The sequence below is a fragment of the Anabrus simplex genome, chromosome 13, assembly GCF_040414725.1.
Source record: "Anabrus simplex isolate iqAnaSimp1 chromosome 13, ASM4041472v1, whole genome shotgun sequence".
In the NCBI taxonomy this organism is placed as follows: domain Eukaryota; kingdom Metazoa; phylum Arthropoda; class Insecta; order Orthoptera; family Tettigoniidae; genus Anabrus; species Anabrus simplex.
Window position 1 is genome coordinate 100,759,937 of NC_090277.1, and position 15,046 is coordinate 100,774,982.

General features: G+C 40.3%; 1 protein-coding gene across 2 annotated transcripts in view; it reads right to left on the minus strand.

Annotated features, from left to right (window-relative positions):
• The window catches only part of LOC136884672 (THAP domain-containing protein 1 B), a 163,505-nt gene extending 149,339 nt beyond the window's left edge, over positions 1–14,166 (minus strand). Inside the window, exon 1 of one of the 2 annotated variants that reach the window (XM_068230121.1) lies at positions 14,110–14,166. Coding sequence is in view for 1 of the 2 variants with exons in the window: in XM_067156934.2 (XP_067013035.2) it covers positions 2,400–2,409 (10 nt within the window). In the remaining variant the exon portion in view is untranslated. Of the gene's footprint in view, positions 1–2,399; positions 2,425–14,109 lie in introns of those variants that run through there. The other variant, XM_067156934.2, reaches the window with a different exon arrangement.
• Between the last annotated feature and the right edge of the window lie 880 nt (positions 14,167–15,046).

Sequence of the window (15,046 nt, forward strand, 5' to 3'; positions counted from 1 at the left end):
GATTAATAATAATAACCATCGGAATGTGTAGCTTGGACATAAAATAGCCAACTAACTTAGCTACTATTAAAAATAAAATGCTGTATTTTCCCTAGCTCTATTCGTCGTCGCCACCGTCTGCTAGGTGAATCACAAATCTGTCATGCCTGCTATCCGTGTCGTGTTTCATGAACTTCTCTTTTCTGTAAGAGGTTCATTTCGCAGTAGAACTGTGAGGATTTTTGTTGGGGAATGAGAACTTGCATTTTGAAGTCCACTGCCATCATTAACCCTCCCCTGCTGGGCAAGCGAGGGGCTAGGGTATCAAACGCATGCCGTTTTCTTTGCTGCCAGCTAGAGATCAGTTGCGTGTCCCAACTATATGCATGTTCAGTCCTCAGCCCAAAGGCTGGTTGGAACCCCAACAGCTCCACCATTAGCTGTCATACATGGCCTATACATCACTGAAGAGGCGTACTAGGGAAAGGAGGAGTGAGGTAGTTTCCTGTTGCTTTCTTCACTGAGCCAAAAGTTGCTACGAAATCAATCTGCCAAGCTCACTGAAATGAATGAACCAACCGACCCTAACAGCAACACCATACCAGGGTCTGGCTGCATAAGGAATGATATTACTAGCATCGCTCAAGCCTCAGTCACTTTCATATTGTCAAAGCAAAGGATAAGACTGAGACAGGTCAATGAAAGCACTGGCTTCGTAATATACAAACCGTACTGTAGAAAGCGCGCCAAGCCAATCAGCTGATCAATTGAGGCGAGCTAAGCGAATGTTAGAAATTCTACTTGTGAATGTAAATCATAAGCATTGGGAGAATTCTGTGGATGACTGCGACTGTTGAAAGACATAACTTTATATTTAAGGATAATACAGTTTTTTCTTTAAATTTATCACATCAGGATTTAAGTAAATTTTAGTTATTATTAAGATAATGAGACCTCATAGGTTAGGTTAGGTATGGTATCTTCATGTGGTGAATAATATAAATTCAAGGGACGTAATACTTGTCGTGAAATTTATTTGTTTAATTGCCATCGTGTAACATGTTTTTGTGGAAATATAATGTGTTGTGAATTTAAATACAGCGTGTGAAAGTTCGCAGTTGCCACAATGCTAAGAACTTGTGTGTACCACGGCGAAAATAAAATTATACAAGTAAACATACACTAATATTTTCATTTTCTTCGTATGAGGGCGGGTTACCTTTATGAAAAAACGAAAATCCCAACCGAAAATGTACCCCTTACAAAGAATAAAGGAGTACTGTATGTTTCACTTATTTTCCCGAGCTGATGATGAATTCTGCTTTTGACTTTCCTGTTACACAGATTTACTTCAGGGCGTTTCATTGTTGATATAGAACAAGCGTACAAGTGGACAGTAACCAATCGAACCTACATATGATTACTTCTTGGGTTAATGATGTTCAGTACGCGCTGCCTTTTCTCCTCAAAATTAATGTAAGGAAAAACAAAACCTTCTGTTAAATGATTTTAGCAATTTTATGCATATATTTCAAAATGTTAACATTAAACTATTGCTGGTAGATAACATTCAGATATTAAAAGCAATGCACCTTAACAATTAGGTAATTAATACTTAAGCAATGATTACGGAATTATTCCTCGGCAATTTCCGTGAATGTGGGAAGTGACTAACAGGTCCTGCTGATCAGTGCATTAATATTTGAGAAAATGTGGGCTATTCCTAAAGATAAAAATGATACGAATGTTTGTGTGGAAGAAAGGGTCTCATGAAAGTCTTCGAAGGATAGTGCCAGAAGTGTCAAGAAAACAAACAAAACATGAAAGCTACTGTATTTATGGCCATCTAGAGTTATGGAGGTAAAGTCTATGTACGTTTATTGTCTCCGTATTTGTATTAATGCATAATAATTATTTGTTGGGTACACTGACGAGTAAAACACTCAAGCTTTGACCGTGTAGATCGCACTTCAAACCTACTTCTCCTAAAATTACATAGACCTGACTTAGAAGTGTTAATGATCTCACCTGGTATATTAACACAACGTTTGTGAATATTTCAGAATTACGAGGTACACACGTACAGTATTAAGTATTTGCATTGCACGGGTCGGACGGAGGAAACAGTTAGCCTCTTTGCGTGACATCATCGGAGCTACAGTACGGCCTGTGCATCATGAAGGCAGTGATGAAAGTAACAAATTGCTCTAGCCCATACCAGAAGACATAATGTACTGTAAACACTAGGTCTCACAAGGAAAGACATACTTTACCATTAAAAGAGCAAACAGAAACTTGGAATTCAAATTTTAACATATAGCTAACATTCGGTGTGTCAATAGTGTGGGGCAACGTGTGATTGGATAACCGTTAATTATACATTTGTAAAGAATTATAATGAACCATGTCGTGTCTCTTACCTTTTTTCATTCTGTATCTCTGTGTTTTGAGTCTGCTAGATAATGCTTCTCTTCGACCGCAAAGTGTCCTTCTTCGTCTTCGCCATCCTTTTGGACGGCCGACATTCAAACTATCTTGCGAGACTGGCGACGTAGCCATAAGCTGTTTTACAATGAAAAGTAAATATAGTTCTGGAGAGAAATGATTTCTTGCATCAAAGAGTAAGGTTGAAACAAAAGTTCAGGCTGAAGTGTTTACAGGCAACAGAAAAGAAGACTGATTTCAAACATTCTTTATTTAGGGCCTACACATCTTGGAAACTGGACGACAAGGAGGATAATAAAGGGCATAGTTTTCCTACTCAAATACAGGCGTACGGGATCAAAGAGGATTGCGTGAGTACAGTAATTTTCTAAATTGAAACTGACCAGAAAGTATTACTCATGAGCTCTTAACTTGAGAACGTGGGATGGAAGCCATGGGGCATTTAGCTGAGTCCAGTATTGCTTACACTTACTTGTGCCAGGCTCCCCACTTTATCTATACTATTCGACCTCCCTTGGTCAATGTACGGAATCCACTGACTTCTCTACAGAACAAAGAGAACAATATAACCCTGCGATCAGCGGCGCTGACTTTGTGGGGGGGGGGCAAGGCGTTTTCTTCCCACCCCTACCTCAAAAAAATCTCCTCCTAGATACTGATGCTTGTTGTTTCAAGGGGCCTAACATTGAAGGTCATCGGCCCCCTCCTAGATATTAAGTCCCTTTTCACTCAAACGTGGAGGTTGGCATATACACAAGGAGACTGTTAATACATTAGATCTGGAGAAGGTGGCACACGATTTTATATCAAGAAATTAGATTAGAAAGCGGACATTCCTTCCTTTGTAGAACCTCCGTGGTTCAGGCGGCAGCGCGCCGGATTTCGTGGTTCAAATCCTGGTCACTCCATGTGAGATCTGTGCTGGACAAAGCGGAGGCGGGACAGGTTTTTCTCCGGGTAGTCAGGTTTTCCCTGTCATCTTTCATTCCAGCAACACTCTCCAATAAAATTTAATTTGTCAGTCATCAATCAGTGCCCCAGAGGAGTGCGAAAAGCTTCGGCAGCCGGCACAGTTCTTATCCTCGCCGCTATATCGGGCTTCATTCATTCCATTCGTGACCCGGTTGAATGACTGAAAATAGGCTGTGGATTTTCATTTTTGGCATTCCTTCCCTTGTAATGGAGACTGTTACTTCCAAATAATCTATTGCAAGGCTTGACATGCAGTGCCCAGTTTCCAGCGTAAACAAACCACAGTTCTTTTAATATTTGAATTTTACCCCCAAGAAAGCAGGCACTGACAAGTGTGAAAACTACAACACCATTAGTTTAGTATCCCATACCTGCAAGATTTTAACATGGACTGTTTACAAAAGAATGGAAAAACAAATTGAAACTGAGTTGGGAGAAGACCAATTTGGCTTCAAATGAAATTTAGGAACACGTGAAGCAATACTGACTTTATGTCTGATCTTAGATGATAGAATTTGAAAGGACAAGCCCATATACATGGCGTTCGTAGATCTAGAAAAGGCACTCAATAATGTTGATTTGAGATGCTGAAGGGGACTGGGATCAGATACTGAAAACGAAAAATTATCTACAATCTATATAATAATCAGTCTGCAGAGATAAGAATCGATGGCTTTGGAAAAGAATCAGCATCCAGAAAGGAGTGAGGCAAAGCTGCAGTTTGTCTCCACAACTTTTCAATGTTTATATAGAACAGGCAGTAAAGGAAATCAAAAGGAATTTGGAAAGGGAATCACAATCCAGGGAAAGGAGACCAAAACCATAGATGCCGATGGTATTGTTATTTTATCTGAGTCTGCAGAAGATCTGAAGAAGTAGCTGAATGACATGGACAGAGTCAAGATGAAAATAAATAAGTCCATTACAAAAGTAATGGAGTGCAAGGAATGGAGTCAGGTGATGCAGGAAATATTAGATTAGGAAATTAAGTCTTAAGGGAAGTAGATGAAAATTGTTACTTGGGTAGTAAAGTAACTAATGATGGCAGAAATAAGGAGGACATAAAATGCTGACTAGCACAAGCAAGGAAGACCTTTCTTAGGAAAAGAAATTTGCTCACTTCGAATATTGATATAGAAATGAGAAAGATGCTCTTGAGGACTTTCATCCAAAGCGCGACATTGTATGGAAGTGAAACATGGACGATAACTAGCTCAGAAAGAAAGAGAATAGAAGCTTTTGAAATATGATGTTACAGAAGAATGCTGAAGATAAGATGGGTAGATAGAATCACAAATAAAGAGATACTGAGTTGAATTGATGAGAGGAGATTGATTTATTAAATTTGACGGGAAGAAGAGATAGAACCACAGGACAAATCTTAAGACACCATGGTTTAAATGGTACATGCAGCTCACCTCCAATGGGAGTGTGTCAGAAAAGAGCTGCACCACTTCGGTAAGAGGGCATGAGTTTACTTTATACTGTCTGGCTCCATGGCTAAATGGTTAGCGTGCTGGCCTTTGGCCCAGAGGCTCCCGGGTTCAATTCCAAGCCAGGTTGGGGATTTTAACCTTCATTGGTTAAATCCAATAGCTTGGGTGCTGGATGTGAGTGTGCAGTCTTCATCATTAGAATTCATCATAGGTAGGGGCCCATCCTCATAGACGTGCAGGTCTCCTATGTGGTGTCAACTTGAAAGACCTGCTCCAGGCCTCTTTGGAGGCCACATTCTCTAAATATTATTATTATTATTATTGTTATCATCATCATCATCTGAGGTGTACCATCAGTGGAGACTTTGAGACCGAGTGCACCAAAATAAATAAACTAGCAGTGTGGCCACCAACTTATATTGCTACTGTCATACATTATCTTCTGGTGTCCTGTTTTTAGGCAGGAATGGTTCATGGTATGGGTTAGTGAAGTCACGTCCTAGTTTGTGAACCATGGGAAAAGCTGAATGGCCTAGTAATTGGTCCTGCGAGTTGGGATACCAGTTGCTATGAAACGAGAGTGAGCATCTCGGACATATTCTGAGCCATGGCTCTCCTTGTGCCCAGGTGACTAGGACTATACAATCCACCTGTGGTCCCTAATCCGTTAGAGGAGAGATCCTCACTTGGACTATGTGTAAGATAGCAACCTGCTTCAGAGAATTTAATGAGCTCAGAAAGTTTTAAGCAAGCCTTGGACCTATGGGAGTAACGCAGTCCCACTTCCATTTGACAGGCGAGGGACTCCTTGGAAACAAACAGGTGAACGAAATGGAATTCGATGGGGAGCTAGCAATATTAAGGGGACTTAAGGAAGAAAGAAAGTAGAACTGGCTGAGTCAGCAAAGAGGATGCATCTGGATGACTTAAGAGTTAGTGATATTCAGGTAAGGGGAGATAAAGAGGAAGAGATAGAAGATTATAAAGGGTTCTTGATGGGTGTTAAAAAGGGAAGGTAGAGTGTGGTGCAGAACGGTTCATCAGTACTACTACTGCACGCAACACAGTATCTGTTACGTATGTAAATGAGCAAATGATGTGGGGTAGATTTGGTAGTTCAAGGAATTAGGACGAGAATTGTCTCGGCCTATTTACCACATGAGAGTGCAGATGAGAAGGAAGTTGGCAAGTTTTATGAAGCACTGACATGACAGCAAGGATAGGATAGTAGTGATGGGACATTCGATTCATTTTACTGAATCGATTCATTTGATTCCGTTCACGTTACTGAATCGATACAGTGATCCGATTCACGGCTCATTGGTCACCGCTCCTACTGCATCTGTGTAGTATGTGCTGGTAAGACAGCAGCAACAGCATTCAGTGCTCGCAGCTGCCATCTGGTCTTCATACTATGAACTCCTTTTTAGAAAAAATGCTAGTTACTCTAATACATCGAAGGTTTCCGGCGACGCAGGGTGGGAAAGGTTAGGATTAAGAAGGTAGCAGCCATGACCTGAATTAAGGTACAGTCCCAGCATTTCCTGGTGTGAAAATGGGGAAACTACGGAAAAACCATCTTAACGGCTGCCGACGGTAGGATTCGAACCCACCATCCCCCGAATGCAAGTACATAGCCACGCGATATTAACCGCACGACAACTCGCTCAGTCATTTAAAAAAAAGTATTTTTCTATCAGCTGAGGATTTTTTTAAAATAGTCATATTTTGTATAGGCTACCCGAGATGTACAGTAGGCCGCTGGTTTTCTGATTCAACATACTGTTATTGCGTCTGTCCACATATGATTGAAGTCTTGTGCAACGATGTGACATATGAACTGAGAGAATACTGAGCCGTTCTTCCCAATATGAAACAGGTACTTTTGAGTGGTCATGAGCATGACTCACAGTCATAGGGCAGGCTAGAGTCGAGTTTAATTGTCAAATGTCAACTAAGTTATAATACTAAGATTTATTAAACTAATAAATAGTATAACCTAATAGCTTACCTACTTACTAGCTCTTCAGAATTATGTTGTGATTACCTTTTTAACACTGCAAATAAATCCATCTATTATTTAAACCTCCCTGTAAGAAGAGGACAGTGAATGCAAATGGGTATGCAAATGAGCTGAGCTCGAGAGTCCATTATAGCATACGATTCTTTCAGTGTAGCATGGCTCACTGTATGTCTCACTGCAGTGAGCCGATAAGGAGCCGTTTATATCTTGTGTCTCACTGAGCCGCGCTCGTTCACGATTCTTTCGATGTGCCATGGCTCACTGTATGTCTCGCTGCAGCGGAAGCTCGGCTCTCCGTGTGTCCAGTGAGCCGATAAGGAGCCGTGTGTATCATGTGTCTCAATGAGCCGCGCTCGTTCACGATTCTTTCGATGTGCCCTGATTCACTGTCTCGCTGCAGCGGAAGCTCGGTTCTCCGCGTGTCCAGTGAGCCGATAAGGAGCAGTGTGTACCATGTGTCTCACTGAGCCACGCTCGTTCACAATTCTTTCGATGTACCATGATTCACTGTCTCCCTGCAGCGGAAGCTCGGCTCCCCGTCAACGTCCAGTGAGTGCGCCACTCAGCACTGTCCGCTGGGAGTAAGCTGAATCATGTGTCGTGAGCTCGCCGTTCCTGTGAATCGATTCACTCGAACACTTGAATGAATCGATACACTGCTTCGAATCATACATTCAGTAGCCAACACTATAGGATAGTGCTAATGAATGATTTCAATGCAAAAACTTGTGTTTTCCGATGCTGAGTATCCTCATGCCGATGTGTCTCATCACTGGCACAGTAAGGTCTACCCCCACATATTGTCTACCTATCCTCAGCCATATCTCCCCAGCAGGTCTTCGACGTAAGAATGCTCTCCACAGGGAGTTCAAGGAAGTAATCCTCAATTACCAATGCATGGCAACATTGCTCGCGTCCATCTGAAGAATCGTATACTTCCTCGAAATATATCAATAAGAACTCCAATAGAGTTGAAGAATACTAACTTCAATATAACTAAAGAATGGTAGGAAAGACAAGACACTAGGCCTGAGTCAACTCTGACACACATTGGTTTGTCGCTGCCACCTGGAGACTTAATAATACAAGAAGCAAGACAGGTAGTAGGGCAGCCCAAAATTCCTCATTACTTGCTCGACTTGCTGACCCGTTTACATCGTAGAGCTTGCTAACACTTTACAGTACACTATTGATCATGCTTCATTGGTGCAAGTGTTAAAATAAGTCTTTTAATGCTTACTGAAGTATGGATGAATCTATAAATTTCAAGACGTTAGTTATCAGCAATTTTGTTAAATAATTCTAGATCTACCCTCTTAATTCAAAAATACTGTAATACACTCATGAGGAATGTACCGGTAGGTACACCTCAACTCCGCACATTTAAAAGAAATGCCTTAAGGAACTCTACCTATCTAACAAAATGTGAAACAACTAATGAATGAAGTTGGAACATTGACCAGATGATATCACCATTGAATTATTGAGCAATGTGCAGGGGTCGAAAAATACCGGGCGCCCAGTCGCCATAGCGCCTGAAAATTTTTACCTGGCGCCTGAATTTTCAAATTCGGTTTGGAAAATTTATTTTTTGAAATCCGGAGTTCCCTTACATGTACTTTCCCATTACTTTACAAAGCAACAAGTCGTGTGGTGTTTCACGGTTTTTTCTGTAGCTCACATTTATTCTAATATGTGCAAAAAGCATTTTCTGTGCTTTTGGCAGAGTCTTGAATTCTGTAATTGCTCTTCGTACCTTGGAACTGGACGTTTCAGTTCTGCGCGGGAGCTGCCTAGCGGTCATGGGAGATATCGTTGTAACCCGTCAAACAAGTATCCTTTCATGTGAACATATCGTAATACATCGAGTTCTATTACAGATGATCAGCTATCGGTAGCCGAGTACAAAGATCAGACCAGAGTTGTGGAGAAATTCAGAGAACTACTACGTTAAATAATTCCACAAACACTAATTTACCGCCATCCTTCCCGTGACTAGCCGTTCCTCAACTATTGCCGCCAAAGCAGTGCTGATATTGTAAATTCCCGTGGAATTCATTCTTTGCATTTAGAACATACGGAATGACGTGTTGATCAATTCTTGTATTTTCACCGAACAATATTTATTCTTTTAATTTAATTACAGCATTTTGGTATTGAACAGTTTGCACTTTATAAATACGATTGTTTTTATTCCTGTGCCTGTATGGAAAATTGGCAACGTAGCATCAGACATCGAAGCCCGCGAACTCTGAAGCCATTTAACGTTGGTGTATATCTCGTTTCTGTGCTATACTGGAGAAAATTGGCAAACTGAAACGAACAAAACCGCACAAATTGACTGATGCGAGTAACAAACAGTGTACTCTTTCAGATTTCTTCGTACGTAGGGCCCGTAAATGTAACACAAAGTGATACAGAAGGGAGTGAATGTGAGAAAACACTTAATGGAAGTGCCGACTGTAGATTTCAGGACGACAATGACCAGCGTGAAATTTATGGTGTTCAAGACAATGATAGGTCAAACATCAAAAATACGTCGAAATTTCAATTTTCAGGCAAACGGAAATTTCAGCACTTTCAGCGAAGTGCGTAAAGAAAATGAATGCTAATATGTCACAGCATATGAATGCATTGTTCATGGCATCTTATCATATTGCAAAAAATAACAGACCCTACAGTGATTTTGAAGGTTTGGTTACATTGTTAAGCAAGCTGAATGTTACCGATTCAGAGAAGTATGAGAATGATACACAATGCAGAGAATCGTAGCTTGAATGACTACCGTGGCTGTGCTATGAAGAAGGAATTGCGAAGTGTAAATTACGCGGTAACTTTCGTAGTAATCCCGACAAACATTCTGAAGGAAATGTTTAAACTGGAAATGTTTAAAACATACTATCCTATAAAATCCTATCCTCACTCGAAGTGTCAGGAGGCTGAAAAAATGGCGTAACAGTCCCAAAGGGCCTTGGCCTACCAAGCGACCGCTGCTCAGCCCGGAGGCCTGCAGATTATGAGGTGTCGTGCGGTCAGCACGACGAATCCTCTCGGCCGTTATCCTTGGCCTTCTTGACCGGGGCCGCCATCTCACCGTCAGATAGCTCCTCAATTGTAATCATGTAGAGAGAGTGGACCTTGAACCAGCCTTCAGATCCAGGTCAAAATCCGTAACCTGGCCGGGAATCGAACCCGGGACCCCCGAGTAAGAGGCAGGCACGCTACCACTACACCGCGGGGCCGGCAGGAGGCTGAAAGTTTCATGAAGAATCCCGAATGTGCACTTTTAGTGAGGTGCGTCAAGGAAATGAATGCTAATATCTTACAGCATATGAATGCATTGTTCATGGCATCTTATCATAGGCCCACTGCAAAACAAAACAGACCCTACACTGATTTTGAAGGTTGGTTTGCATTGTTAAGCAAGTTGCATGTTACTGGTGGGAAATCAAACAGGCACATGTAGTGTAATTTTAAAAGACGCTGACCTTGAAGGTGACTGGTGATTATTTGGGTTAGTATCTCTTTAAAATATAAATTTCCATTCTTATATGAACTGAGACTATATGACTTAAGGCCACATTTCAAAAATAATACGTAGCTTGTTCGTAGTCTAACCTGTGGTGTTCATAATGCATATTTGCAAAAAATATGCTGGCTCCTGATAAAAAGGGGCTGGCTACTGAATTATTTCTATTTTCTTCTACCCCTGGCAATGTGTTATTTTGAAGTTGCCTAAATTGTCTGTAGCCTATTTATTTGTTTTAGTTTATGTCAAGAAGTTTAAACTTTTCTCCATAGATGTCATTACAAACAAAAACTGAGGTAATGCACTCTGGTGCAAGGTAAAAGAATTAGTGAATTAAAGAAGTTTTGTGTTCTTATGTTTTCTTAACTAAATTAATGTTCATTTGTTTTGATATTTCAAGGTTTGCAAGACGTCCTTCTCATCCTGCCAGCATTTCAATCTGGCCAATAACATTTCTGTAATTATTTTTCAGCCAATCTCTGACTTCTTGTAGGTTTCTGGCTTAACCAATAAAATTGAGAGGGTGTGTCCAGATTTAGTCCAGAACCCTCTCGAACCATCCCCTCGGGTATATAAGCTGAGGCTTTTCTGGCTACCTTGTCTTTTGATTGCCGAATTTCTGAGAGTGTGTGTTAAGACAGTTTGCCAGGCAGTTCATCAGCCCAGGTAATGGCCACCAGTCATATCTCTCTGTAGCTACCTCCGCAGACTTACACGAGGGAGAAGGTTCAAATTCCTAATTATGTAACCTACTTTTTTCTAAAATGTAAAACTTCCTTTGGCAAATGTGAAATTTCATAAAGACTTTAACTGTAAATCGGGGATAGAGAATGCGCTACCCTCTCAAGTTCTCCTTCAATTAATTTTGAGGTGACTACGATTTTGTAACTTTTCTTTTCTGTAATGCATTAAATTAACCTTCATTCTAGTCACCTCAGTAGCTTGGGATTAGTCTTTGCATCATCGGGCCGAGAGCCCAATTAGGGTTTTATACTTATCTTTCTAGGAGCGCAACGGTACGCCTCCTTACATTTTGTGTTCAGGCCAGTAATTTAACCTGTTCTTCTTTCCACGAAGGCCCAGTAGTTTGGGTAATAGATACCCCTGTGTAAAATATTGTAAATTGTAGGTTGGGCCTAGAGAGGCCAGAAATTTGTAAGATTTTTGGTGTAATGTTGCCTTGAGTGGGCTGTAAGAAATTGGGAGTGCAGTCTCCTTGGTTAATGTTGGAGAGCATGTAAGCTCTTGTCTGTGATTGCTGATTTATTGTTATATTGAGGGGTGCCTTTGGAAGGCCGTAAATTGTTACTGCTGGAGCCAAGTGCTCGTGAACACTGTGAGATCTCTCTCCTTATCTGATCAACGCAACATTTGCGAATGGTAAAATTGGAGCTGGAAGCTCAGTAACTGTAATCTTCAGCCCATGGGTTTTCTTTCTTGAATTAAACTGCTATTTGTACCTGTAACCCTGTTATTTCATTAAGTGACAAATTTGTTAAGTTTGTGATTGGAAAAGAAATATAACCTATGTTAAAGTTTTAACTTAATCTTTGATATAGTAGATAGACCCATTCCCACCAGCACCTTCTTTCACCTCTCTGCGATCCACAAAAATACGGTAACAAGGAAAAAAAAAAAGCAAAACACTACATATTTCCGAAAAAATTTAATTTCAGTCCATTTGAAACTGATAAAAATCAAATATTATAACATTTCAACAATATGGCAATGAATTTTAAATAAAATAGCCCCTTATGAAAAATTTCAGCTCAATAACTGAGAAACATTTCTGATCATGACAATCACAATAATCCACCAACCCAAATTTGGAAATGTCAAAACTTGTTTGTCCATATTTTCAACACATTTTTATTACCTCAGTAGCAGGTATTACCTCCTATAGCCACAGGTACAGCTGTGATTTGGTCAGGCATGCTCAGGATGCAATCTAGAATGTTCTCTTGTAGTATGAGCTCCCACTTTGCCTGGAGTGCAGCCCGAAGTTGAGCCAGTGTGTCAGGTGAACGGCTAATAGCACATCTCCCAAGCATATCCCAGACGTGCTCTATTGGGCTTAGGCCGGGACTACGAGCAGACCACACCATGCTCTCCATTCCAACTTCATCCAGGTACTCACGTACACAAATGAAAATGTGTGGGTGAGCACAGTTATGCATCATGATTACGTTTTCGTCGATTACGGGTGCAACAGGCAATACATGATCCAATAAAATCTCCTTGATGTATTGGTGGGCTATCAGATTTCATTTCTTGATGAACACGCTCTGTGCACACATCAGTGGTAATCCCAGCCTAGACCTTCGCAGAGCCTCCATTGAACGGTGTCCTTGCAGAGAAAGTACAAGTTGAATATCGTTTCCTGGACCTTCTCCATACTCTCTCCCTTCCATCTGGTGTTCTCAAACAGAATCTGTATTCATCCGCAAACAGCACTAAGCTCCACAGTCCAGTTTCGATGGGTGTTGAAAAATTGCATTCGAGAGGCACGGTGCTCATATGTAAGCAGAGGTCCTATAATGATGCGCCTGTTGGATTTTACATTCGCTTAACAAGAACTTGCATTATGAGAAAGTGATCATCGCGCTCAGTGGTGCTTCTCCGACGACCAGAATGTGGGCTCCTGGTGTAGATACTGTCCTCTCTGTACCTTTTAACAGTTCTCTGCATGTTAGAACAAGACCAGTGTATAACGTCGGCTACACAGCGTAGGTCTATACTGCGCCCATCCTCCACTAATGCCACAGTTCTTGCTGCATTTTTAGGTAAAGAAGACGCATTATGACCTAAATTAGAAGCGAGAATAACTGTTGTAGACAAGCCATAATGTCCACACAAATATATGGCACGAGAATTCACAGCAATAAACCTTCAGAGAGCTATTTGTGTTGTTTCTAGTCCAAAGGCGGGAAACGGCAATACTGGTGCTGCGATGGTCACGATCAATGATGTTTATCAATTATTGCGTTAAAACTTCTAAAATGGGCTAATTAGCTTGTGATACATTGCCATATTATTGTAATGTCATAACATTTAATTTATGCACGGTTTCAAATGGACTGACATTAAATTTTGTCTGAAATACGTCGCGTTTCGCTTTTCCTTTTTTGCCAGTATAATAATAATAATAATAATAATAATAATAATAATAATAATAATAATAATAATACCTACCCACTTTGACAGACAAGAAGTCAATCGTAATTTAAATATTTAAATTACTTCATAGAGTATTAAACCACAGAAATAAATGTCATAACATCCAGTTTACCCACACTACGCTGTCACGCTATATTCTCTCCGCAAGGCCACATATTGCATAGTTGAAAAACAATGCACGGTTCTATTTCATTGATCAATAAAGAAAACTTATGGACCAAGTATGGACTAAACAGCAGATTGCATCTGGCTTCTATTATTATGCAAAAACATAGTACACAATAGGTATTTTTCAAACGACTAGTTACGGGTTTACGGCCACCTAGGAAAGAAACTAGTGGAGATTTCATCATGCTACTACGCTCACGGTGACGATTCCATTCCGCCAGTATTACACAAAACACTATCACACGCAACTCTGTAGTTCATAATCAGTATTTCTTTAACTTCAACTCAGAAAGAATCTACGTGACCAAACCAATAACATATCATACGGACGACTCCATAATGTAAATGTATACTGCTGGTAACAAAGCAAATCAAATTACCGTCCTATTTACTTCAGTTTTTTTTCTTTTTTCTAGTGGCTTTACGTCGGCACCGACACAGACAGGTCTTATGGCGACGAACTTCAGTTTAAATTATGACGATGATTTATAATAATAATAATAATAATAATAATAATAATAATAATAATAATAATAATAATAATGTGAACAAAGTCAGTTCGGTTAAAAACACGTTATAATATAAACGAAAAGTTGCGACATAAAGGCCGGAATAAAAATGTTATCAAACTCAGAATGGCGTGCTTCCTTCATATATATATATATATATATATATATATATATATATTGTCTGGTTGGAATCACCACAAACCGAAAATGAACCATAGTTTAAATAATAAACAGGCCTATTCTTAATTGCGAGGTATTGTATCTTAGCTTAACCTCAACGATTATAAATACCCCATACAGGTTATTTAGTCCATTTCATCCTCAAAATAATCTGAAGAAATGGCACTGCAGTTTTACACCATAGGGACATTTAAACTTAAGTCCTTTGCAGTTTCCTCAAATGAGGGAAGAGGAAGGGGGGGGGGGGGAGAGATTTATTGTACATAGTAAACACACTAAAAGAAGTCTCTCCTGTGCCTCATACCATTTCTTTAAGATAGTTTCTATAATGAAATGTGAAATGGCACAAAGCTTTTAGTGCTGAGTGTCCAAGGGCAAGTTCGGCTCGCCAAATGCAGGTCTTTGGATTTTGCACCCATAGGAGTCGTCAGCCTCCGTGCAAGTGGAATTAACCATTTATGGTTAAAATTCCGACCCCGTCAGGAATCGAACCCGAGAACCCTATGACCGAGGGCAAGCACACTAACCATGCACTGACTGAGGAAGACTACTTTTAGCTTGAAATAAATTAACAGTTGCCTTCTGTAGTTGCATTCTCTGAGACAATTTGTCTGTTAGGCATCAGCAA